Raw genomic sequence first — 27,854 nt, 5'->3', positions numbered from 1 at the left:
GGTGCTGCCTATAAAAAAAATATAAAATAATAAAAATAAATACTTTTTTTTCCTAATCAGTAACAAATTTATTAATAAATAAATTTAAATATTAAAAATTGCTTTATTAAAAATATTTCATCCTCACCATGAACAAACACCAATAATAAAAGTTTCATATCAATAGCAATGACAAGTGCAAACGAATATCGCCGTTAGATCGCAGTGCATTTGTTTTGTGTAACGATAATTGAAAAAAATATAATTTTTTTCATATTTTCAACAGTGGCACTCGTCATAATTCAGCCTTTTATCTATAATAAATAAATAATTATATGTTATTTTAACAAAATAAAATAAGACTTACAAAAAAATAGCTTGCAACGAACACGCGCCAATAATAAATGTTTCATATCTCACAGCATTAACGAGCGTAGGCATAAGATATGCTGTTATGTTGCATCATTAGATACACTGCCCAAGTGGCAGTGTATCTAATGACGTGACGTTTAATGACAAGCGCAAACGAATATCGGCGTTAGATAGCAGTGCATTTGTTTCGTATAACGATAATTGAAAAATATTATTCTTTTCATATTTTCAACAGTGACACTCCTTGTATCTATAATAAATAAATAAATATATGTTATTTTAACAAAATAAAATAAAATTTACAAAAAATTTCACACATGCACATGCACCAATAATAAGCGTTTCATATCTCACAGAAATAAGGCACGTAAGCATACTAAAAATACACTGCCATTTGAGCAGTGTGGGAGTGACGTAACGTGCAGTGACAAGAGCAAACGAATATTGATGTTAGATCGCAGTACATTTGTTTCGTAATCTAAAGCGTTAATCGAACATTTCCAATTATTAACTATTCAATCAATGTCAAAACATAAGCTGTAACCTTTAACATGTACTGCATTTATATAATGTTCTAAGCATTGTTATTCGTAATTTATGTTTGTTTATAAACACAAACAAAATTTAATTTTTTCCTTGGGGTGCTGCAGTGCCACAGTGCTTATGAACGGGCTGCCACTGGTGTGTGTGTGTGTGTGTGTGTTATCAACTCTTTGGTATACACTGTGGAATGGATTACTTTGGTGCCAATTTACAGAAAGAGATTGAAAATCAATCATCAGTGGAGTCTTCATTGTGTTTGCAGACAGTGCAGTATTTCACAAAATATTTGGCTAATGGTACTTGTTGACTGAGTGGATAGCACTTATACCCTTCAACCATTATGTTGTGAATTCAATCCTGATGTGGGCACGAATGTTTGTGAATATATCTAATTGGTAGTTGAATTCTGTTGCCTGGCATTAGATTTCTATCTCACTTAGGGTCATGAAATTGCACGAAAAAGTTCCACAATTGATCTCGAGAAGAGGAAAACTGGATTATCTCACCATTTGTATGACAAGTTTACAACCTTTTGCAGGTAGGTTTTGCATTAAAAAAATAAACAAATAAAAATTCTACCTGAATAGACCACCTATATGACACATCCATGACAGTCTACAATAATCTAAACACTAAACTAAAGATAAATATTATTAAAGCTGCATTATTTTCACAGATTATATCTATAATACAGGTTTTCTGTACTGGTTTTAAAGTGGGTTAAGGTTTTTTAATGTGTGAAGGAGTGTTGCCAGTACATTATGAGAGAACTTTGGCTAATTTGTATGTGAGAGAATCAATACTATCCACAATAGGATATAATGGCACATTTTGCTTATAGAAAACTCCACACTCCAACATACTGACATAATGATCAGTTTTGATGTCTCCTCACTCTCTCTCTTCACTAATGTCCCAGTCAAAGACCTTATCCAAGCTATATTTACATCTGATATCTCAGTCCTGTTTCAGTTCACCATGAACTCTGGCTGTTTCATTTGGGAAGGAAAATTCGACAAACAGATAGAGGGGACAGCTCTGAGTTCTCCACTTTCTCCACCTCTGACTAATTTCTTCATGGAAGCCTTTTGTAGAAAAAGCCTTGAAACTCTGCCCCATGTGAGCCCACTGTTTGGCTATGCTATGTAGATGTTGTGTTCACCATTTGGCCACATGACCTTGATACTCTCAACATTTTCTTAACACATCTCAACAATCAACATCTCAGGATCCAGTTTACCTTAGAAACAGAAAACAACAACAGTTTCCCTTTTCTAGATGCTCTGATTACATGCCAACCTGACATTCTCAGTCTACAGAAATTTCCACACATACTGGTAGATACATTCACCAGTTGTCATCCCCAACAACAACAACAATATGGATTTGAAAAACTATATATAACAGGGCAATATTAATCAGTTCTGATACCAGTGCCCTAACTACTGAACTTAACCACAGAATCAACTGGAAAGGCACAAAGTCCTTACACTGCACCAAAACTTGGTTTGAAAGAAAATTCAAGGAAGCTTGTGAGATGTTGAAACATCATCCAAATCTCAACAAAAATGATGGATTAGTAAGTCCAAGAATCTGGAGGACCCATCTGCAACCTACATAGCATCCAGAACATGATGGCAGAATCCCAACACAAGAAAACCTTACTATAAGAGGACTGTAGAGATGTGTTTAATGTAGTTATAAATTATTTTATTTTATTTGATTAATTTATATTTGTGTAATTTTTTTATTTATTATAATTTTTTTCCTCACAAGAGGTCAGGCTACTGTAAAAGGATTAACAAAGCATTTAGATTTATCTTTTGTGTGGTGTCATGTAGCTTGCGCATATGATGATAATCTTGATACAGAGGTTGAAACCTCATACTCCAACACATGTTTTTGTCTCCATAAATTCTTCACAATGGTTAACTGTAAATAATTACTTTGGTTTTAAAAATATCTTGAAATTTAACCATGATACATCTATTTGTAGTCTCAGTGTAGCCTGTTGATTGAGATTATGTGCAATGTAACAGTTCAATGAATGTTTCATTGCACTTTCACTTTGGTACTACCTGCATGATATACGAGGTGTGGCTTTTAAATAACGAGACAAGGTGCACTGTGAATTGTGTACTTGTAGGATGTGCTTACGCCATGAATGACCTTGAAGGTTCTTGAAGCAGTTGAGATAAAGCATTGCTTACTGTCACTTGTAGTTAGTCTGTAGGCAGTTATAAAAGAAACGTGTGAAGTTGCTTTGCTGGAATAATATCTAACGTTAAACTTGAGCAATGCATTAATCTCAAATTCCTTGTGAAATTGAAGAAATCACCAACCGAGTGTTTGAAACTGTTGCAGGAGGTGTGCAGTGATAATGTAATGTCACGTGTAAGAATGTTTGAATGGCACAAATGCTCTGCTGAAGGTTGAGGGAATGTTGAAGATGACGAATGACCAGGTCGCCATGTCACAGCAGTAACCGAACAAAATATTGCGAAAATTAATGAAATTGTCCACAACAATCGCCGATTTAGCATTCAGATGATAGCAGACATGGTGCACATTTATAAGGAGACTCTATGGCAAATTTTGCATGAGCAATGGAACATGAACAAAGTCTGCACCAAAATGGTTCCCAAAAACTTGTGTCAGGGTAGAAAGACGTCTGGAAACAAATTTGCACCGACATCATGGACCAGCTAACAGCAGAGCTGGACTTGTAGGAGATCATCACATGTGATGAGACATGGATTTTCCAGCACGATCCAGAAACAAAGAGACAATTGATGCACTGGAAAACTTCCATGTCTCACCGAGAATGAAAAAAGGAAGAATGAGCAAGTCAAAGCTGAAGCCAGTGCTGATCGTTTCTTTTGATATCAATGGCATGGTAATGGTTGAATGGGTACCAGAGGGTCAGACAGTTAACCAACATTATTACCTTGAGATTCTGGCCAAGCTGAGAGAACACGTGAGGAAGAAGAGACCCAATTTGTGGAAGAACAATGCTTGGATTCTCCATCACGACCTAGCTTCAGTCTATAGTGCACTGTTTGTAAAGTAGTATCTGGCTGATAAGATCCCGGTGTTGGACCATTCACCTTACTTGCTGGACTTAGCTCCATGCAACTTTTACCTTTTTCCAAAGTTGAAATCTTCATTGAAGGGCACCCATTTTCAGTCGGTGGATGAGGTAAAGGAGAAAATGGCAGCGCTACTGAAGCAGATAACACCCGATGACTTGCAGCACTGCTTCCAGCAATGGAAAATTCATATGCAACGGTGTATAGATAGAGGAAGGGAGCATGTTGAAGGGGATAACAATTAAGTTTACAATTGTATTAATAAACCACATTTTTGCATCCAGTCTTGTTATTTAATAGCCACACCTCGTATCAATATATATCATGCAGGTTTCATACACATACATGCAATAAATAAATACAATAATTTTTTTTTCTCTCTGTGACTAACTAGAAATAAAAACCAAATAATACACAAAAAACAGGTCAAAACTTGATGGACATAAAAATAAAAATTAAAAAAAAACTGAGTGCACATTTCTCTTTCATGTTTATTTTATGGTGTGATATTGAATTTAGTTCTTACTGTACTCTAAAGTGTGCACTTGTCATGAATATTCATCAAATTTCACTTTCTGAACAGAGAAAAAAAAATGTATATATTTCATGCACAGAATCTCTGAACTGTTCCAAAATTTGAAAATTGAAAATTTAAGTAAAATAGTCAATAAATAATTGACTATTTTACTTAAATTAAGGGGATATTAAATCCCACATAGTTTTAAAACCGAATAAGAAACTCAAAGATTGGAATCAGAGAGTTTCTTGTCGAATATAGTAAACTGTAAAGTATCGGCAACCACTGGTGTGAGCAAATGCAAGTGACCCTAACACGTAGTGCAATACCGGAAGACTCGCAGCAAAGTCGGTAAATTCTGATCGCTATTCTTAGGTATTTTCCATAATGTAAAAACACATTTCCTAGGAAATGTATGCTGTTATTACATTATGGTAGGGAGGTCACTACCCAGACCGGTTTCAGCCTTTTTTGAGGCTTCATCAGTGAGTAGAAGAATAGCGATCAGCATTTACCGACTTTGCTGCGAGTCTTCTGGTATTGCACTACGTGCTAGGGTCACTCGCATTTGCTCGCGCCAGTGGTCGCCGATACTTTATAGTTTACTATATTCGGCAAGAAACTCTCTGATTCCAATCTTTGAGTTTCTTATTCGGTTTTAAAACTATGTGGGATTTAATATCCCCTTAATTTAAATAATGTTTTCATTGCTGAAATGAAACTTATTAGCTCTTTATACTTAAGTGACTATTTTACTTTTAGACATCTGAATTCTGTATGGTATAGTGCTGTTGATATCAAAGAAATAAGTCTACGTTGTCTTAAATGTCAACTTATTAATGTCGAAATAAACATGTATAACATACACGCATATTTGGATATATAAGCTTTTTGAAGTTTTGGGATAGATTGCAAATTATAGATTCACAAATAATAATTATAACTTATGAAATCCTTGCATACCCAGGTAGCAAGAGAAAGAGATTTTAATCAAAATTTTTCTATAGAGTACTGGAGTTGTGCAGGTGAATTAAGCATTTTCTTGACCTATATAAAATAGGACATACGTTTATAGTTTAGCTTATAATCTGATACTGCAACTATGACACTTATATGACCAATGTGAATCTGAAGATATTGTATTACCATTGATAATTTGAATTTGCAGGTGTTCAGGGTCATGTTAAAGATACAAGTGGAAAAGCTGTAATTGAAGCACATGTAGAATTGGAAAGCAGTTTAAGAAAAATTAATGTGGACAGAACTGGAACATTTCAGGTCACTTTAGCTGAAGGATTTTATGTATTTCATGGTAGGTTGTGCTTATGTACAAAGACACAATTGATATATTACAATTTTAGGAGTGAAATATGCTATTATATGGGGTAGGGAGAGAAAATGATGAGATAAATGTTTTGTATAAAGATCTGGTAAATTAAACTGAGGATAGGAATTACAGTTACAGCAAATTATAATATTCCTGATCTTTAGAGGTTTTTACATGTTTATATATACATGCACACCACCACACAAAATACGTATAAACATGTATAAATATATGTATGTTTATTTTATCTTAGCCATTATGGATATAACACAGTTTATCACAAAAATAAATAATAAGCTCAGTAAAAACATGAAAGGCTGTTACATAAACTAGAGAATATGGAATTGGAATATAAACTATTAACTTGGATAAATAGGGAGTGTGCCATATTTAAGGTGACCAGTAATGTGCCCCAGGGATCGGTTCTTGGACCATTGTTGCTTACTATGTACATTAATGATATTGGAAAGGGACTGACACACAAATCTTTGTTTTCTGATGATGCAAAGATAAGCAGGATAGAGATGCTACTGATATACAGCATTTACAGGGTGATTTAACACGTTTGCTACTAACTATAAGTATACTCGTAGTTGGTATACAAGCCTCACAAACCAACTACAAATATACTCGTGTTGATTACTGACTTCCTATGCCAAGCACGAGTTAACCCGTAGTATAAGCACGTTAATTTGGACCCTCGGCTTGCGAATAAAGCAGAGAGCGCGTCTTGGGGGCTTGGTAGAAGGAAAATAATTTCAGCAAAAGTATAGTATATTATAAGAGGTATTGCTGCATAAACTGTATTTATTAATGCAAATAAAATAATTTTTTTGAAGCATATACATATATTTATATACGATATATCATCATCTGAGTCATCGCTAGAGTCGTGTGTAGGATTATAATCCTCTTCGGAATCGTAACCAAATAATTCATTCCATTCATCATCGCTCATATTAATGTAAGCTTCTAATTCTTCATCGGTAAGCTTTCTTTTACTGGCCATGTCGTAATTGAAGGTTTTTATTTAGGTAATTTTAAATAATTGTAAGACTAGATGCAATAAACCTTACTGCACTGAATGCTGAAAGTCATGACTCTAAACTCAAGTTACACAGTCGCTAGCACATGTAAGACATAGGTGGGGGATGATATGAGATTACTCGTAGTTGTCATATGAAGCAAAATTCTGTCTGATAAGCCAGCTAACACGTACTGACCTTGTAGAAGTGAAATTGCTTGGTGTGCGGTAACAAACTATGCCCGAGGAGCATAGCAGTGAATGTGTTAAATAGGCTGGAAGTGTAGGCAAACAATAACAGCTATCATTGTATGTTAATAAGTGCAAATTATGCACTTTGGTGTGATGCACTGTCCAACAGCATATTATATTGGTGGGATTTTGAGTAATGCTAAAGATCTCAGAGTTACAGTGTATAGAAAGTTGAAAGTCAAAGGTCACATAATAAAAATTGTAAATTCAACTCAGAAGATAATTGCGATGTTGAAATGAACACTGGCATGTAAGGATATGGAAGTCATTTTGCATCTTTACAAAGTTTTGATATGACTGCACCTGGACTACTGTGTGCAGATTTGGGCTCTTGTGTTCCAAAGAGATAAAGAAGCTGTAGAAGGCTGCAAAGAAGTTTCAAAGACATCAGGATAATTGAGATAGATTCAGAGTATGTGGACTGCAGACACTGGTAGACAAAAGAAAGAGGGAGTGATTGCTATAGGTCTATGAACTTTTGAGCAGGTGTTATGGGATATCAGTTGATAAAATTTTTTCGTTATATGCAAGGTGTGGCGAGAGAACAAGGAGGGAACTGTGTAAGTTTGCATGTAGTTAAGAAAAGCGTAGGAATTTTCTCTCGTATAACTGAGTGAGTGCAACAGTTTGCCTGTTGAAATACTGAGTGCATATAGTGAGTGAATTTATGAAAAGTTATGATATATTAAGACCTCCAAGGAGTCATATAATGCTTATAATGGTAATGTAATAAGGAATGTTGAAAAAATACTTGCAAATTCATAAAGAACAAAAATGGGGAGGGGGAAAATGAATAAAGGAAACAAAAGATAGACTGAGTAAAAAAAAAGAAATATGAACCGGTACATCATATAAGAAACACGTATAATATTCAAATTTGCAAAACAGTAAGGACAAAGATAAGAGAGGATATAAGGAATTTTATTACAAAAAATTATAAGAACAATAGAAAAGAATATAAAGAAAACGCCTTGACTCGAAAGGTCTTAAAATAATAATCTCCGTATTTTTGGTAAAGTGAGGTTGCTGAATTTGTTCAGACCTAATAAATACTCTGGCAGATTCTTGAAATAATCCCTCTGATTTGTACCTGTTTCTGTATAAAAGGGATTTTTTTTCTCTTTAAGTTGGAACTAGTAATTGTGCTGTACCTCTGTATCCATTGCCTAGATTACAGCCTGTCATCAGTGATCTAAGTATAATGGGTATTGTTTGTCCTCTAATCAATTGAGACCACAATCTGGTGTTTTCTTCTCCAACTTCACACAGATACCTTCTCATGCACTTGTTGATATGATGACTTCTGTTCCTCATTTCATTGGTTGGATTATTTTCACTCTTCTGATTCAAATGTTTATATTGAATGCATCACTAAAGCAGTTCTTTATATATGGAAACATTTATTCTTCATTCCACTTTAAATTTTCTTCCCTTATCCAACTTTCATCTCTGAGAAGTGGGCAAAGGCTGTTCACGAGAATCAAGCATATTGATCTGGCTTTCATTGGCATCTGCATCTTCTTTTCTGTTTATACTAAAGTTCATAGTAGGAGCAAGCAAATTATCAACACAACTAAAACTGATTTTGAAAGGGCAAAAAGCAAAAACTTCACAATGTTCTAGTAGCAGTCAGCTTTGTGGACTTTTGTAAAAGTTACTGGGCCTAACTTTTGTCCAATTCTTGCTTTTACTTCTGCACTCAAATTTTTTTGTTGTTACCAATGGAAAATACCATTCTGCTGTCTTTTTACTTTTCTTCTTGAATAGACAGTCTTGATAAATGTCCTCCTACCATTCCATTGAGCCTCTTTAGCTCAGTCAGTATCAGTGATGCTGTTTGGTTGAATCCTGTCTAAAATCCTGTTTAATTTGGCTAATGATCTTTCAGAAATTTTAGATCATCATCATCAAATTCCTGACATGTGCCTTCAAGGATGTACAGGATATTATTATTATTATTACATCACACCTCCAAGGAGTCCAAAGACTCATCGAGGGAGGGCATCTACTCTACAACTCTTCGTCTCACTACTCCACCAACCTTCATCATCTAATACCAATGCCATCTACTGCCGACTACCACCACTAGTACTTTCACAGACAATCACAAACATCCATGCCCACAGCGGGATTTGAACCCACAGCCTTTTGGCTGGAAAGCGGATACGCTGACCACTCGGCCAACCAGGCTGGCTAATTACTAATATGATAGTAATACATTTAGTTTAATCCTTTATTCAAGTGTAAGCAAACAAAGTTTGCACCTGAAGTATCTTTAGGACTGAGGCAACTCATGGTAAAGGTGGACCAAGCGCTTATCACTACTTGCATTTAGTATCTCCCATAATGCAAAGCACATCTCCTTGCGGACATGTATAATGCTATGCATTAAGGGAAGGGCCACTACCCAGACCAGTTTCGACCTTTATTGAGGTCTCGTCAGACCTAGAGGTGATGATACTAAGGTAGAAATAATGGAGAAGTCATATTTACTTATACGAGTTGCCAAAAGGTGTCTCACCTTATTAAATTACTCTGGATTTAGAGAACGATGTTTGGAAGTTTTTTCCCCTTAGACTATAATAAATTTAGTTTAATCTTTTATTCAAGTGTAAGCAAACAAAGGTTGCACCTGAAGTATCTTCAGGACTGAGGCAACTCTTGGAAAAGGTGGACCAAGCTCTCATCGCTTGTCTTATATGACTTCTCCATTACTTCCACCTTAGTATCACCACCTCTGGGTCTGGCTCCCACTGATGAGACCTCAATAAAGGTCGAAACCAGTCTAGGTAGTGGCCCTTCCCTTAATGCATAGCATTATACATGTCTGCAAGGAGATGTGCTTTGCATTATGGGAGATACTAAGACAAGTGATGAGAGCTTGGTCCACCTTTACCAGGAGTTGTCTCAGTGCTGAAGATACTTCAGGCGCAAACTTTGTTTGCTTACGCTTGAATAAAGGATTAAACTAAATTTATTATAGTCTAACCAAGGGGGAAAACCTTCCAACAGGATATGATAGCACTACATGAAAAATTTACATCATTACTAACTTCCTATCTACAATTTTCCTCCAAATCAGTCTGTTACCTGTCAAGACTACAACATTATCAGATCTTATATTTCTATCTTCTAAGGCACTTTTCACCATATCAATCCACTTATATCTTGGTCTTGCTCTGGGTTTTTTTTCTGTCAACCTTGAAGAGAACACTTGTTTTGCTAATCTTTCCCCTCCCATTCTATTTAAGTGACCATTTCCCCCTGAGATTAGCTCTGCTAATGCATTCCTGGATGCTGACAATGTCAAGTTCTGTCCTAATATCCTCATTTTTAATGTGATATTGCCATTGATGCCATCTGTTCACACCACTAATCTTTCTCAGGACTCTCATATCTGCAGTCTCTAGTCTTTGGTCAAGTGTTTTATTTATAACCCAGCTCTCAGATCCATAAGTTAAAATTGGTTTGAACACTGTCTTTATACAGCTAATTTAGTATTCTGACTGATTTCTCTCTTATTCCATACAAATTTATTCAGTTGGCTTCCTACCATACCAGCTTTGTTGATTCTGTCATCTATTTTCATATTTAATTTACCATCTTCACTAAAAATCTTGCTTAAGTAGCTGAAATGTTTTACTTGTTCTATAGGTTCTCCATTCACAGCATAGGGATGCTTGAATGTCAAAGCTGTATAACTGAGAGGAGACCTCTACATAGCGTTTAAAGCAATGCAGAAAACTGACCAGGGCTTCTGACCTCTGACCTAATGTCCAATCCTCACCTTCTCATGGTGTGCCCTGTTAGGTATCTACCTGGATACTGAATGAACAAGGATGGGCTAGTAATTTGGGATTTAGCCAACCAAATTGTATTCTTATTGGCTTAAACCAAAATATTAAATGATGGTACAACATGACAGAAATTTTAGATACAACTTTGAAATTTTGTTGAAAATAAAATTTTCAATTTGTATCTGTTTTGGATGAAAGAAAAAATAAATAAAATTGAAGTGTTGAGAAAGGGGCGTTTGATAACTGTTTTTACTATATTGCCCACTTGCAGTTATGTACAGTATGAAAGATCTGAAATATGCATCAGCACCACTCCTCCATATTCTAATTACTTGCAGACTCATGTAAGTAACACATTTCTTTATTGCGTATATTTGCAAGAGTTATCTTGTAGTCCAAGAAAATAAGATAATAACTGTCAAACTTTCACATGAGGCAGATGCTTTTTACTGGTACATTCTGAAATACAAATTGGTATTAAAAGTTGACATTTTTTCCACAGCCATGTCATCTTACACTGAATTTACTACTAAATTTTAATTGCTTTCATTAATTTCAGATGTAACATCTTCCTTATTCATCACAACTTATTTTATCTGCTCAAAAATAAAAATTAAGTTTTAAAACATTATTTTAAATTTTCTTTCAACCTCTAAAGCATAGCGGTTGAAAGAAAATTTCATATATTTTATACTTAAAAGATAATTCCATCCCAGCTTAGATCTGTGACACTGTATATTGTGCATCCAGAGCATTAATTTGGAATTTTCCTTAGAGCACATAGGTAGATTGTTTTTCTCTTACAGTATTTACAGATTTCTATTAGACTGCATGTGTGTTGTATACAGCAGAAAAGTTTTCGTCTCCTTCCACACCCTTCAATGAAAATTTCCATTGCTCATTAACATGTCTTATTTAGAGATAACACCTTTACTATAATTTCATTCATTATGGTGCTCTGAAAATAGCTACCTTTTTGAAATTTTACGTTTTACAACTGGTCACCATTTGATGATGATACTTCCGAGAAATTGCATTGTGCCTTGACATCCTTATAGCCTTCCATCTTTTGCTCCATATTATTCAGCACCTTGTCTTGTTTCTTGAAATACATTCAGAACAAATTTCTCTGCCTTTCTAATGATGAAGGCTAGATTGTACACTGCAAGATACATACTTCTCAGATATGAAGGGAAAAGAATCAGAAGATTCTGGGAGAACTAGTGTTTTTGATCTTACTTTTCTATATGTACAGTATTAAAAAGAAACAGCAGGCATTAAATACTCAGTGAATGGGAATGTATATTTTAATTTACTTTTTTTTTTTTTCAAAAAGCTTATGATTTATTCTATTGTTATCAAATACAATTGACAAAACCTCAAAACTACTTTTTTCTCTAAGTAACAGTGCCTTCAAAATCATGTCAAGAAGTTGTTCTCTATCTAATTTACATGCAGACAGAAGTATTTTAATATTTTTATGCAGTGAAAATAGGGATAAAATCTGGGGGGTTTGAATTGTTTGTGATGCTTGAACATTTACAGTAGTTAAACTGCTATCCCTTTGCTTCTGACATTGTATAAGCCCAAGCCTTTTGTTCTCATATTATGTGCCAGCCACCACTACAAGTTGCATTGTTCAAATGATTTCAACCAAATTAGGAATATAATCGTTTCTAACATTGTTTACACACACCCATGCATAAACAATTCATTGATTTCAGCCAAGCAAAAGGTTAACAGTATCACATTCTTCACAGATACCTCTTAGATTACATGTTTCAGTGAACTGTGGCAAAATTTTGAAGATATTTGCTTCTTACATATTATTATTATTAAGAGAGAGAGAGAGAGAGAGACCTCCAGGGAGTCAGGGACTCATCATTATATAGATGTTCTGTGAGAAATTCAACCAATTTGGACAAAAATAAAGGTTGGATTTCTGGTATATATATATGTGTGTGGGGGGGGGGTAATTTCCTTTGCGAACATTTCTGTCTCATTGATAAACTGCCTTGGTCCAAATTTGAAATATAGTTGTTTCTGATGTAGCTAAAGGCCCTCTAATTGGATAAAAATGGAGGGTGAGCTCTACTTCCTTCAACAAGAGGTTCTATAGGTCACCACTCAACCCATTTCAACCACATTTGAAATATAACTGTTTCTGCTGTTGCTTATGGTGCTGTGTAAACACCTCATTTGGACTAAAATACAAGTATCACTCCCTTGCAGATGTCCCACAGCTTGCATTTCAACTGTTTTTTTTTGCTCAAGGTCTCACAAGAATTGCAGCTCAGTGACACAAAAATAATATTTGGAAAGGGGTGCTTTCTTTGCAGAGACTGTAGAAGCTCATCATTTAACTGAATATAGTTAAATTGCTTTTGGTTGGACTAAAATGGAGAAGGCTGTGACAATGATTTCCTCTGTTCCCTACAGGTCACGTTACTCAACCAGATTTTGTACACTGTTTAAAGTTCTGACAGTTTCTTAGCACATAAATCGAATTGAGTGGGGTGGGGGGGTAGTGTAATAAAGGAGAAAGTAAAATGTCACAGACAACACTACTGGTTGCATTATTCATCTGATTTTTGACGAATTATTTAGCAGCTTTTGTTTTTCCTGTTTCATCTTTAAAAAAAAAAGGAATGGGGAGTGCAGAGAAGGTAAAAAAAAAAATTATAGCAATAAATTGAGCATTTTTCTTTTTGTAAGATCTAGTAAATAACATTATGAGTACTATAAAAATTACTGATATTTTTAAAATTATATTTTGATTAAATATTTTATCTTTATGTTATCTCTCATAACTTTTCATTTTAAAGTTATGATTATCTTAATCATGTTTTTAATTCCAATAGAAAACTTCTAGTTCACATGAATTTAATTTTTCTTTAATTATTATACATGCACAGTTTCTGCACCTGGTTATGAAAGTAAAACATTAAAAGTCAAAGTGAAAACAGGGGAGCAGCTTCATTTAGGAATAGTTCTGGATTCTTTAAAAGGGGAGCTTAACTATAATGATTATGATTCTATGGTCCATCTGCTTGACAAGCTAGAAAATGAATATTCAGATATTACCAAGATTTACAGGTATTTTTTGCAATAATTTTTATTAGACTATATTTATTAGATAAAGTGAAATAGTAATGATAAAATTTATAATAAAAAATTAATAAAGAAACAATCCAAGAAAATATTTTATCTTATTATTTTTTTTTTATTATAGTTCATGATATAAACTAATTATGATCCCATGGTCCATCTACTTGAAATGCTATCAAATAAATATTCTGATGATATAATCCATATAATTCCAAAAGTAATGTCATTTTTAGCATTAAATTTTGAAAGGATATAAAAGATAAATCACTTTCTAAATTTAATCAAGCATATACTTTCCATTTGAATCAGTAATGCTCTTCCAGTGTCGTGAAAGCTTCATAGTGCCGTTTCTATAGGTTTGGGGGCAAAGAAGTCGCATACTTTCAGTGCCTCTAATTTATCGTATTGTTTTTCTTTAATGAATTTTTGCAAGATCAGGAGAATATGGAGGATAATACAGAGGATGTGAAAGCTTTTCCCAGCTGAGTTACTCAATCTTGGTACAGATAATTCTTGCACTACAAGGGCTTGCATTATCATAGTGAAAAACAACACCCCTTTTGATTGACCAGAGTACACCTTTTCTCTTAGTTTTTCATTCAATCAATCGAGTTGTTCATAGTATACTTCAGCTATGATTGTTTGATTTTGTGGTAAGAGTTCAAAGTGTGTAATACCAGTCATATCCCACCAAACGCTTAACAAAACCTTCTGAGGTGAAGGTCTTGTTTTGTCCAAGGTTTAGCCTGTCCCCCTCCCCCGAATGTTCCACTGTCTTGGGCACTTAACATTCTTGTAAAAGTATCCACTTTTCATCACCAGTGACAAGAATGAAGAGCAGTGCAGATGTTCATGCATTCATGCTCTTTGATGTTGTTTATCAGTTTGTGATGAACCCACTTGTGATAGTTTTGTGCTAGATCTTCAATGGTTGCATTGCCATTTCTTGCAATAGCAGCTTCCAGCATATCATTATTGAGAGAGACAGGGCACCCAGGGTGAGGGAAGTCTTTCAAGCTAAAGTCCATTTGTTGAAATTTTTGGAACAATCTCTGGCAATTTTGCACATTCAAAACATTATCACTATACACTCTTACATATTTTTTTGGAGTGTTAGCAGTATTGTTGCCGTTTTTGAACTCATATAGCATGATGTGCTCTTCAGTGACCGCCATAGTAATAAAGGTTTATTTAAACAGTAACTTATGTATGATGTTCTTGCAAGGTGAAATTCCTTAGAATGAGGTTGCCTCAGCTTAGGGGTACTTGTAAAGCTTTAAAAATTTATGTTTAGACAAACTGTTAGTAGTTGTTAGATGTGAACTGTAGGCTCAACTATACAGTCATTATTCAAGAAAAAAATGAAAGCATTTGAAAACAAGAACTAAGGCTTGGAGTCTCACAGGTAAACTCTGAAGAAGACAGTAATTGATTCAGCTAGTAGGCAAACGGTGGTAATGTTCATGTTCCAAAGTCATGATTGGCATAAAAGCTGGGTGAAATTCTCTATGTATAGCTTAGTAAAGAATCCATCAGTGCATGGTATGGAAATAATGTATTTTTGGTTCAAGCACAGCAGAAAGCTTGACACATCACTGAGTGGACAGTTGTTGTAGTCTCTAGTTCCACCACATTGAGCAGTACTGTTATCAGTCACATTAGTTCAGCATACAAGTAGCTCAAAACGGCAGCTGTTTATAGTAGAAGCAGAGAATGGTGATTGAATTCCTTACTACAGAAGATGACAATCCAAAGAGTATCATCTTCATTCCTGTCTGAAAAATATCTGTGGAGATGAGACACTTAAGAATAACGTAACTGAATTCACACTAGTTGGCACACAGAGGATGTAATTGCACCATTTCACTGGACTGATCTTTACCATCCTGCTCATTCCTGGATCTGCCACCCCTCTGATTACTGTCCAGTTTGTTCCAAAGGATGCACTCCCAGGATGTCATATTTTTTTGGATGATGAAGAGCTGAAGTAAACTGTTTCCAAAGAAATTTGACATCAGTGTAAAAGCCTTTATGGGGTCGACATACAGTATCTCACTCAGTGACTTCAAGAGTATATCCAGAATCATCGAGATTTTGTTGAAATATGACAGAATGCTTGGAAAAGATGGAGGATTGATTTGTGTAATGGCCATTGTGAAATAAATTATTTCTGAGGCAAAAACTGTGTATTCTTTTTGTATTGCCTTTTTTGCTAAGGCTTTTGACAGAATACACCATGGAAGACTATTGCATAAACTGGAAATATGAGATTGGATTGTGAACTATTGGCATGGATAAGAGAATGGCTGACTGACAGATGACAGTCATATATGGGGAGTGTGCAAGAGTAACGAGTGGTGTGCCTCAAGGATCAGTCCTTGGTTCACTGTTATTCAATCTGTACATTAATGATTTTGGAAAGGATTTGACAGGTGACATACACCTGTGCATCTATTTGCTGATGATGCAGATGATAGGTAGGGTAATCAGGAGTGCTGTTCATATGCAGTACTAGTAGAATGATTTGAATAGGCTGGAACTGTGAGCTTGGGAGAATGGCTGTCATTTCAATGTTAATAAATGTAAGGTCATGCACTTTGGTGTGATTAGATTCCAGTGCCGTATTGTATTGGTGGAATTATACTTGAAGAAACTGATGAATGTAGGGATCTTGTAATTTTAGTAGAAAAGAAGTTGAAGTTCAAGGTCATATAGCAAAAATTGTAAATACAACTCAGAGAATAATTGCAATGCTCAAATGAACCTTGACTATTGTGCATATGTCTTGTTTCTGTAGTGATTCTGATATAGTGATATAGTAGAGAGAGTGCAAAAGAGTCAAAAATGGCATCAGGATTGTGGAATAAACTTCTGAAAGGATTATACAGAATTTCAGTAGATGGAATATTTCATTTTATGGAGGGTGGGCAAAGGTCACGAGGGCATCCATGGAAGTTAAGAAGGAATGCTGTCAAAGAAGGGGGTCAGAGCTAGAGTTTTCTATAATGGAGTAGAGCGTGATTAGAATGAATTGCCTTTGGATGTTGTGTGTGCAAATAGTGTGAATGAATTCAAGAACAGGTATGACAGCTAGTGTGAATAGTATGGTCTCCTCGATGAGTTCCTGACTCTCTGGAGATCTCTCTTAATAATAATAATAATGTTGCTGCGAATTTCAACTCAACCATAAAAAGTCAAAGAGATATAGATTACATGCAGGTTATATAGATTATATACAAGCTATATACATAGCAAACCTCCCAAAACCTTCCAGATGTACTCCATAAATAGGTGGCCCTAGTTTTTTCCTCAGTGCCATTTTATCTCTCATCTACAAAATGATGCATTCTTTCCTAAATTTTCTCATTTAAATGCTCTTTCAATACTCATTTCAATATTTTTACCCCCCCCCCCCCACCAGCTAGTTTCCTTCAGGAGATATGTCCTCTTTACATTGCTATGGAATGTAAAGATAATATATCTCTTCAGAAATTTAAAGGTTGGTAACAAAATTGATTGCCTACAAATGCAGTAAAATAACATCAGAAAAATGTTGGAAATATTTTGAAAAAAACTAATTGTAAAAAAAATAACATCAGAAAGATATTGGAATTGATGTTAAAAAGTATAGATTGAAAATTGTGTTTTACTTATCATGAGTACTTCATCTGACCAAATTTTATCAGTCATAACCTAGTTATATGAATTTTAGATCTTTTATAAAAGCAGACCTAGCTGATTAGGATAATAATAAACTTGCGAATATAACCATTAAACTTAGTATATGGCACTTTTAGAAGTTATTTTCCAGATCTCTCCATGTTTTTCATGTGTAGTATGGAAGGCTAGACCTGGTATTTAAATGCTCTCAATTTCTTCATTTGTAATTCTCTTGAATTGGTGAAGAGCTCGTAACAATGCCAAATAGGCAGAAAATTTTATATTTATATCTTAATACTTTTTTTTTTTAGGGTGCTTAAGGGTCAAAGCTGTATAACTAAGAGGAGACCTCCACATAGCCTTTAAAGGAATGCGGAGAACCGACCAGGGCTTCTGACCTAATGTCCAATCCTCACCTTCTCGTGGTGCACCCTGTTGGGTATCTACTTGGATGCTGAACGAACGAGGATGGGCTGGCAATTTGGGATTTAGCCGACCAAATTGTAATTCTTATTGGCTTAAACCAAATTACAAAATGATGGTACAACATGACAAAATTTCATGCCGGCTGGGGCATCGCCCAGTTAAACAAAGTTCCCGTTGTTTTCACCAGGGAACCAGGGTGAACAGCGAAAAGTCAGCTACTGGAACAAATCTGAAAAAACACACCAACTCGACATCACCAGAATTAAAGATCGGTACTATCAACGTAAGAAGCCTGAATGACAAAGAACTGGAGCTAGTTGAGGAATTAGATAAGTACCAGATTGACATAATAGGGGTGACTGAAACAAAAAAGACAAAAACTGGTGAGATGTTTCTGAGCAATAAATACAAAATGTTATATTCAGGCAATGACAATCAAAGAAAAGGAGGAGTAGCCATTCTATTCAACACTAAATACGAGGCTAATCTTCTTGAATGGCAGGCAGTCTCAAGTAGAGTGATGTGGGCAAATATCAGAATGGGGAACTGGACATGAAACTTATTTGTGCCTATGGTCCCACAGAAGGTTCTACTAAGGTAGAAGTGGAGGAGTTTTTTGAGGATTTAGAGAAAGCAGCTGACACAATGAAAAAGGAAAAGTTGGTCCTTGTTAGGGATCTGAATTGCAGAGTGGGAAATGATTGTCAGACATACAAAAATATATTGGGAAAATTTGGAGAAAATAGCAAACCTAATAATAATGGCAAATATTTGTTGGATTTCTGCTCAGGACATGGACTGGTTATTACTAACACCATGTTCAACATAAAAATGTGCACAAATTCACATGGAGAGAAGAGGCAAGGAATAAGAAAACTCTCATTGACTATGTTATTGTTGATAGTGATGTTTTCTCCCTTGTGCAGGGCACCCGAGTATACAGAGGATTTGAAATTGGAAATGATCACTATTTAGTCTTGAGCAGGATAAAATTGAATTTTCATATTGAAAAGAATAACATGTAACAAAGTTTTAAAGTGAATAAAAGTTGAGCAGCTCTGATTGAACTGTAGACGACTAAAATACACAAAGATTATTGAAGAAAAAATGAAAGAGTTTGAGAACAGGACCCAAACTTTAGAGATTCAGTGGCAAGCCTTGAAGAAAACTTTGATTGATTCAGCCAGAGAGGCATGTTGTCTGCAAGGATAGAAAAATCAGAACTCCATGGTGGACACAGGAAGTTAAAGAGGCAGTGAAGGAAAAGAAGAAAGCATAACAAAAGTTCCTGGCAAATAAGTCAGCTTGTGCTCTTAGAGAATACAGAGAGAAATGTAAGAAAGCTAAACACTGTGTAAAACTAGCTAAACAAAAGTCATGGGAGGACTTTGGGAAGAACATAGAAAATAAATATCAAGAAGTGGTAAAATATTTTGGAGGTTGTTGAAGAAGCTTAGAAATGGAAGAAAGAGTACTGTAAAAGGAGTTAGTGATGATAAAGGTGACATGAAAACGGGAGAAAAAGATATCCTTGAAGTATGGAGGAATTACTTCGAGAAATTGCTAAACGAAACAAGCAGTGATCGCACAGTGGTAAAAAACACTCAACATGCATATAGTCAGGAATACATATCCATACTTGAAGTAGAAAAAACCATGAAAGGCTTAAAATGTGGAAAGGCAGCAGGAGTAGATGATATTTGACCAGAAATGCTGAAGTATGGTGGTATAAAAGTCTTGCAGTTGCTGCACCGCATAGTTCAGACGGCCTGGACAGAGAGACGAATTCCCGATGATTGAAGTAGAGCTCTTATAGTACCCACATATAAAAAGTGAAATAAAACTGAATGTGAGAATTACAGAAGTATTTCCCTACTGAGTGTTCTTGCAAAGTGTGTTCCCTACAAGATCTATCCAAGTATACTTGAGAAACGGTTGAGAAGAGTTGTAGAAGAAAAGCTTGGTGAAGAACAAGCTGGATTCAGGCCAAATAGAGGCTGTCAGGATCATATCTTCACTTTACGACAAATAGTGGAGAAATCATGGGAATATAACAAAGATCTCTATATGAGTTTTGTAGATCTGGAAAAGGCATATGCCATGAGAGAAGCTATTCAATACACTACAGTGATATGGTGTCAATGGGGCATTATATCAAGCAATACTTAGTCTTTATTTGAGTTGCAAGTCAGCAGTTAGAATTGAAGGAAGTACAGGAAGATGGCTTCTGGTGTGAGACAGGGATGTACATTATCCCCTCTGTTATTCATTATCTATATGGAACACATTATGAAGGAAAGTGGTATTAAACATGATATCATAATTGGAGATGTTAATGTCAGCTCTTTGCTTTATGTGGGCGATGTTATACTTATCAATAAATCCGCTATGAGTCTGCAAGATTCCTTCACTAAATTGAATAACTGTTGTAATAGATATGGTATGAAGGTCAGCAATGTGTATGAATGCTACTTTGTTATTTTAGCACCATATCTGTTTTATTCATGACAGTTTTGTTTTACAGTAAAATAACTATCATTTTGCAAGACATTTACTAAACTTCTAACATCTTGTGTAGGTAAAACAACTTCTTACATCAAGAAGTCAAAAGATTTCCCTGACAAGGTTAAGGTCATTGTTTTAGGACATACAGATATATTGGCAAATGTAGACATGACAAACCTGTTAATGAACATTCCCTGAGAAGAACCTTGACTTTTACTACAAGACTTCTTTCTGCCAGACACCATCAGTCTTTTTATACATTGCTTGGACAATGCTTTTTTCCAATTTGATAATGAGTTTTATGAGTCACTGAAGGGCCAAAGCCAAATAACTGAGGGGGACACCTCGACATCTCCTTTCAGGAATGCAGAGAACCGACTGGTGCTTCTGACCTAATGTCCAATCCTCACCTTCATGTGATGCACCCCATGTGAAGGTGATGGGCTGGCAATGAATATGGTGGTACAACATGATGAGATTTCATGCCAGCTGGGATGTTCGCCCAGTTAAACAAGGCCCCCCCCTGCTGTTTTCATCAGGGAACCAGGGCAAAAAATCTCCAGGATTCACTAACTAAATTGAATAACTGCTGTAACAGATTCACATGAAAATCAGCAATAAAAAGACCAAAACTATGAAAATAGTCAGGAGCATAGAAAACTTCAGCTACATTCTGAATGGAGATCCTATAGAACAATTAAAATATATCAGCTATTTAGGCACAGTTTTTAGTGAAAATGGCAGGTTAAATCAGGAAATAAACAACAGAATAAGCCAATTCCATTCTCAAATGCTGACAACCCTATTATAAAATCAGTTAGCTTTGAACTGTAGCTACAGTCCGTGTTGAAGTTCTGTTGTTAAGTAGTTGCATGCGTCTGATTTCACACGTGTGCCAATATCAGATAGCAGAGCTGAAAGAGTCCGGTAGATTATAGCTGAGGTTATTATTTATGTGATGAGGGTCCATAACAATTTCCTTAGACTTGACTATGCATTGCTCCACCTTGTCACGGCATATATGAAGGCTTGAAGAATTTTAGAAGAAGAAGAATTTTAAGAAAGTTCATCTTAGTTTTGGGGAGAGCGAGCTGATATATGGTAAGGAGATATAACCTTTTGATTGTCTTGTGTTTCTTAGTTGTTTTGATGGCGGTGGTATAGATGATTATTAATAGTTTTCGACGAGCAACCATTACTTACTTGTGAAGGTTCTTTGTAGATGTTGTAGTTCATTTTTTAGATCTTCATCATCTGACAGTATAAATCTAGCACGATGTGCCAGGGTTGAGATGATACCCACTTTCTGTGCAGGATAGTGATGTGAGGATGCATGCAGGTATCGATCTGTGTGTGTGTGTGTAGATTTTCTAAAGATTGATATTTTAATAGAATCAGATGACTTAGTAAGTCTTATTTCTAGGAAGGGAAGAGATCCATTTTCTTCAACCTCCATTGTTAAATTGATATCTTGGTGGAAGTTGTTTAAATAATTTAAAAAAGATTGAACGTTATCGGTGCCATGGTCTCAGATAAGAAATATGTCATCTACAAATCTTAGCCAAATTTTTAGTTTAAGAGTAGCTGAGGAGATTGCCTTTTGTTCGAAATCTTCAAAAAAGATGTTAGCTAATATAGGAGACAGGGGGCTTCCCATTGCCAATCCTTTATTTTGTTTGTAGATTTTCTTCACATATTGAAAGTAGCCAGAGTGAACACAATGTGATAGCATGGAAAACATCTTTTTTGAAATCTTGTTCTTTAAAATATTGAGAACCTCTTGAATTGGTGCATTTGTAAAGAGAGCCACCACGTCAAAGCTCAGCATGATATCTGAATGCTGGAGTTTGAAATTTTTGATTTTCGAGACGAAATCTGTTGAGTTTTTTATATATGAAGAAGAATTTCCTGTAAAACCTTTTAAAGATGAAGCCAGAAACTTAGATAAGCTGTAGGTAGGCGAGTCAATACTATCTACTATTGGTCTCAGTGAGTAGTTTTCCTTGTGTATCTTTGGGAGACCATATAACCTTGGGATGAGTGGATGTAAAGAGTGAGTGGCAATGTATCTAAGTCAGACTTTGGGTTTTAAAGGGGAGGAATCTAGAGCATATTGCTTAAAACATTCCATATAAAAGTTAGCAATGGGGGGAGGATAATAACAATTGTAATGTTAAAAATAGGACATCATTGTTACTGAAAGAAGACTATCTATAGGAAAGAATATTTTTCCCATGTTATCTTAAATAGAATTTAGCCTTGATGTGGTTTCTAAATAATTAATTAATTTGTGTATATACAGGGTGTTCGGGATAAATTTGACATATTTATAATTAATTATATTTTTCCGTAAGTTACATGTATTAACACACACTTCTCTTCATTTAAAAGTTTGGACCCTTCTTCATTCATATACAAGATGTCAGAAAGGATGGATAGCTGGAACCCACCTGAATCATGGAAGAGAATAACTTGTATCATGATGATTCGTGCCCGCCATCAAAATAAGGATATTACGACTGCTGCCCAATGCTCCCTGAATACAGTAAAAACAATCAGGCATGAACTAGAGACTTGCAATGGTGACTACGAGGATGTAGCAAGAAGAAAGATCCCTAGCAGACGATCTGATTGCGTTCGTACAGCAGAATTCCTCGCAAATCTGCAGGAACAGGTGTTGAAGAACCCTGGCATTGGAATTCGGGCTTTGTTCGTGGAGTTGCTAACTGTAGTCAAGCCCTGGATAACAAGGGTAGCCAATGGTAGGCCGTATGTATGGCAGCAGGATTCGGCCCCTTGCCACACCTCTGGGAAAAGTCAAAAATGGTTGTCTGAAAATTTCTACGACTTCACCAGTCCAAATGTTTGGCCTCCAAACTCCCCAGACCTTAACCCCATGGATTATTTTGTGTGGGGCGCAGTTGAAAAAGACACCAATCGCACTTCCAGTAATACAAAAGCCCAGTTAATGGATAAAATTAAAACAGTTTTTGCGGCCCTTCCCAGGGAGACTGTAGCATCAGCTTGTTCGAGGTTCCGAAGCAGAATTGAAGCTGTGATCGATGCTAATGGTGGTTATTTTGAGTAAATCTTGTTGATAGTATTGTAATTAACTCTGCCTGTAATGTTTTTTTGTCAATTCATTAACTTTAATAGATACAAAGAAGATTTTCTTTTTCCTTACGAAACTGTCAAATTTATCCCGAACACCCTGTATATATATTTCCCCCCCTTCACTAGAGGTCATGCCAGTAAAATAACCAGTAACTAAATCATTGTTTCTTTAGCTTACTGTGTGTAATGTAACTCAGCTTGTCCTTGTATATTTGTATATACTCCAGATGATGATCTTAATATGAAGATCGAAACGTCGGGAATAAATATTAATATTATATTTATAAATATATATAAATATAGGGAATAAATCATGTTATAAATAACTGTTTTAGTTATTTATAATGGTTGTAAAGTCCATAATTTCTAAAAATGAATTTCTTAAGACTCTAGATATTGAAGTTATTACTGATCACCCTCTCCAATGTTTTTGAAGGACTAAATAAAGGCATCTGGATAATAGTTTGACTTTTTTTTTTTTTGAAATTGGCTGAATATAGATTCTCCTTCAATATAGTCAGTTAAATTAGACACCAGATTAGTAGGACAGCTTGACTGATGTCGGTACTAATTAATACTCTGTATTTAGTCATTCCACCAAGTAATTTAAATTAGTTAAATAAAAAAAACATAACTTATATGTGGCATGGACTGATTATCAGAAAGCATTCGACTCTTTACCACATAGTTGGATTACAAAATGTTTAGAAATTTTTGGATTGAGTAAAAACATCAGAAAATTCCTAACAGGTGTCATGATCACATGGAAAACTCAGTTAATAGTCGATGAAGATAATATGAGTATAGTAAATATCAAGAGAGGAATTTTCCAAGGTGATTCATTATCAGCTCTACTGTTTATCCTCGCACTGATTCCTCTAACATCAATTCTAAAGAAAATTAGCTTTGGATATCAAACATGAAAGCAAACAGGATATCACATTTGCCATACATGGATGATCTTAATCTGCACAGAAAATCGTCAGAAAGTGAGTCACTGCTAGGGTTTTAAAAACTGGGTTTAAAATACGTTTTTTTTTTTTAATAAATTTGTGAAATTCGAAAACTCGTTTTTAAATTTAAAAAGCCAGATTTAGATACTAGAATTAATATGTAAAAATTAGTTCATTAAAAATGTTAACATTTTGACTTGAAACTGATGTATATGTTACAAGTGAGGAATTGGAAGATGACGTAGAGTGTGAAGATGACAATGGCAAGGATTTTTTAAATTCTCCTGATCTAGATAACTACTATGGATTTCCTATGTTTGTCAGACAACAATCAATTTCCCAAACAATCACAAAAACAAACCACAAACAATCAATTTCCCAAATTAGAAAATTTTTTAGACAATAAAAAAGAAAGGAATTAAGTCTGATTCTTGACTGCCAAACGAGATGGAATAGTTTAGAGGCCATGAGTGAACCATTTATAACATTAAAAGAATGTGTTGTTTTAGCTTTGAATGATATTGGTGCTTCTCATATGTGGAATGATGCTCAATATCCTAAAATCATGGAGCTTCTTAAAGTGTTGGGATCAGTACATCTAGCAGCTGAGGCCATAGGTTAGAGAGATGCCAATTTAATAACAAGTGAAGGCATATTTGAATTTCTGTTAAATGAACTAAAAAAATTAAAGACTGAAATTAGTTCCAAATTATTAAATTCTTTAGAAGTGCGAATTCAAAAAAAAGACAAGTTGGATTGGTAACCCTTTTGCTATATTTGCAAAATCCACAAAACATTTCAACAAAGAAATCTAGTGTATTTCCACTAGCTTCAAAACTCAATATTATTAAGTTATCTGAAAAAATATTGTCTAGAATATATCCAAATTATTGTATGGGAACAGATTCTGATGATGAATATATCAGAGATGGAGAAACTATTAATCAGGGCAATGCTCTAAAAGAAGCCATGGAAAAATCAATTCATAGGTTTCTTGAGGAACCTGAAGAAATAATATCAAATCCAAAGACACTGAAGGCCAAATTTTCAGTATTTGAGGCAACCAACAAAAGAACAAAGAATTTAGATTTATTATTTGATGCCTAGAAATGATAAAACCAAGTTCAGTAGCCAGTGAGATTGTATTTTCTATTTCAGGTAATTTTGTATCTAGTATAAGAACAAGATTAAGTAATCATTCAGTGGAATTTTATATTTTTTGAAATCATATTTCCTGAAGAAAAATACTAAATGAAATAAAAATTTATAATTTATATTTTGTGCAGATTTTAGTTTTTTTATTTTTATTTTTTTATATGGTTTTGTATAGAGTATATTTTATTTTGTTATATTTTTGTAGTTCCATAAATATTAAATAAACTGAAAGATTTTAAAATAAGTATAAATATTTTTTACTGTTTTAATTATTTTTTTATATTTTTTTGAAAAATTCGAAAACCGGTTTTTTGGAAATACTGGAATTCGAAAACTGGTTTTTTCAAAAGTCGATTTTTGTATAAACCCTAGTCACTGCTCAATACAGTCCAAATCTTCAGTGAAGATATTTGTAGAATTTGGACTTTTGAGAAACGTACAACACTCTCCATAGTTCAAGGGAAAATAGCAGGCAACAAAGGAATCACATTTGTAGATAGAAGGAAAATTAAAAAACTTGTCACAGCATGAATCTATAAATACTTAGGAATTATTGAGTCAGATGATCTTTTTGACTTCTGAATTCAATTTTGAATTCAGAAGTCAAAAAAAGAAAATGAGGCCTGAATGCTTGAAAAGAATTAGAAAAGTTCTAAAATCAAAACTGAATGGAAGCAAACTTGTAACAGAAATGAATATAAGCCATTCCTGTAATCACATACACAACAAGGATAATTGCCTGGATACAAGCTGACTTGGATTAACTTGATTGTAAAACATGAATATTAATGACAGTGAATCATGCCTTGCACCCACATGGTGATGTGGATCAGTTTATACATAGCCAAGAAAAGTGGAAGATGTGCTCTTTTACCACAAGTAAAAAGACCACATCTTCCACATTTTTTTCACTAGTGAGGTAAACAGTAGAAGGAGAAGAAGAAAAAAACAAGCATTTGAAGGATTACACCAAGGAAAGCACTGAAAAAGATGCTAGGTGAAGCTTACAAAAAAAAAATAAAAAGCAGTAAATGTAGTAGTTTCAAAAAAGCAATACAAGGAGAAAGAAATGGTAAAGGATCAGAAGGTTGGAAAAATAAAGCACGAATTTTTCAAAATCATTTTGTTAAATAACAAAATGATTCTGAAGACTCTTTTGCTCAATAGGCAGAAGTTGATGTTGTGATAGATATTAACTAATCAAAGTTGCTAGAAGTCCAGTGAGTTACTTAAATGTTGTTGGCAGCAAATTATTGCATAATCATTTCAAAATCGGAAGTGTTCTTCTGGTTGTTGTCATTCACTCTTCAGTAGAGCATGTTTGCAGTAGGTTGTTAAATTGTTGAGCCAATTGGACATGAGTCAAAATCCATGCAATTCATGTTCCTGGACAGTTTTTTATTTTATTTTCTTGCCTCTATATCATTTCTGTGGTTATGACAAGGTCTTCCTTCCGTCTGGGTGTTTTTCAATTGTTTCTCAACATCTTTTATCCAGTTAGCATTTTTATTATGTTCTTTTTGGATTATCCCAGAGCTACTTCAAACTTGAGTGTTTCTTCTGTATTTAGGTGTTCAACATTGCATTTGGATTTCCCATCAATATTTTGGTAAAATTGATGTATATTACATGAAGTAAGGCATGGTCCAGCATCTGGTACCTCAGGTTTCCCCTTCTTTCTTTGCTCCTTTTCCTCTCCTTGCTCCTTCCCCCTGATGCTATTAGAGTATTCGAGGGCTAGGGGTGAATCTTTCCTATCTTACTAAGTCATTTCGTCTTATGCAGCCACCGAAGGAGGCAAGCTAGCCTCAATAGGTGCCAGTCCAAGCCCGGATAAATGCGAGGGTTGATGTCAGGAAGGGCATCCAGTCGTAAAACTTCACTGCCAGCTCTAGCTATGATATGAGTCAAAGAGAAAATGATATAAGGGCTAGGGCATACCCCTTAAGTGACACGCAGCCACATCGCCCTACAGCTGCGAGAAGTGGACGAGGGCTACCACATCAAGGGCGGGTGCGGTTAAAGAAGCAGGC

The 27,854-nt window shown here is 35.0% G+C and overlaps 1 protein-coding gene across 1 annotated transcript in view; it reads left to right on the top strand.

Moving 5' to 3' along the window:
- The window catches only part of LOC150093582 (carboxypeptidase D-like), a 506,393-nt gene that overhangs the window by 307,624 nt on the left and 170,915 nt on the right, over window positions 1-27,854 (top strand). The window contains exons 15-16 of the mRNA XM_090413049.1: window positions 5,669-5,812; window positions 13,816-13,996. Of these exons, the coding sequence (XP_090269175.1) occupies window positions 5,669-5,812; window positions 13,816-13,996 (325 nt within the window). The remainder of the gene's footprint in view (window positions 1-5,668; window positions 5,813-13,815; window positions 13,997-27,854) is intronic.

This window comes from Typopeltis vanoorti, chromosome 23 (assembly GCF_054136105.1).
Source record: "Typopeltis vanoorti isolate ZY-2024b chromosome 23, IOZ_Tvanoo_1.0, whole genome shotgun sequence".
Taxonomy (NCBI): domain Eukaryota; kingdom Metazoa; phylum Arthropoda; class Arachnida; order Uropygi; family Thelyphonidae; genus Typopeltis; species Typopeltis vanoorti.
This window is presented reverse-complemented; position numbering and strand designations above follow the sequence as displayed.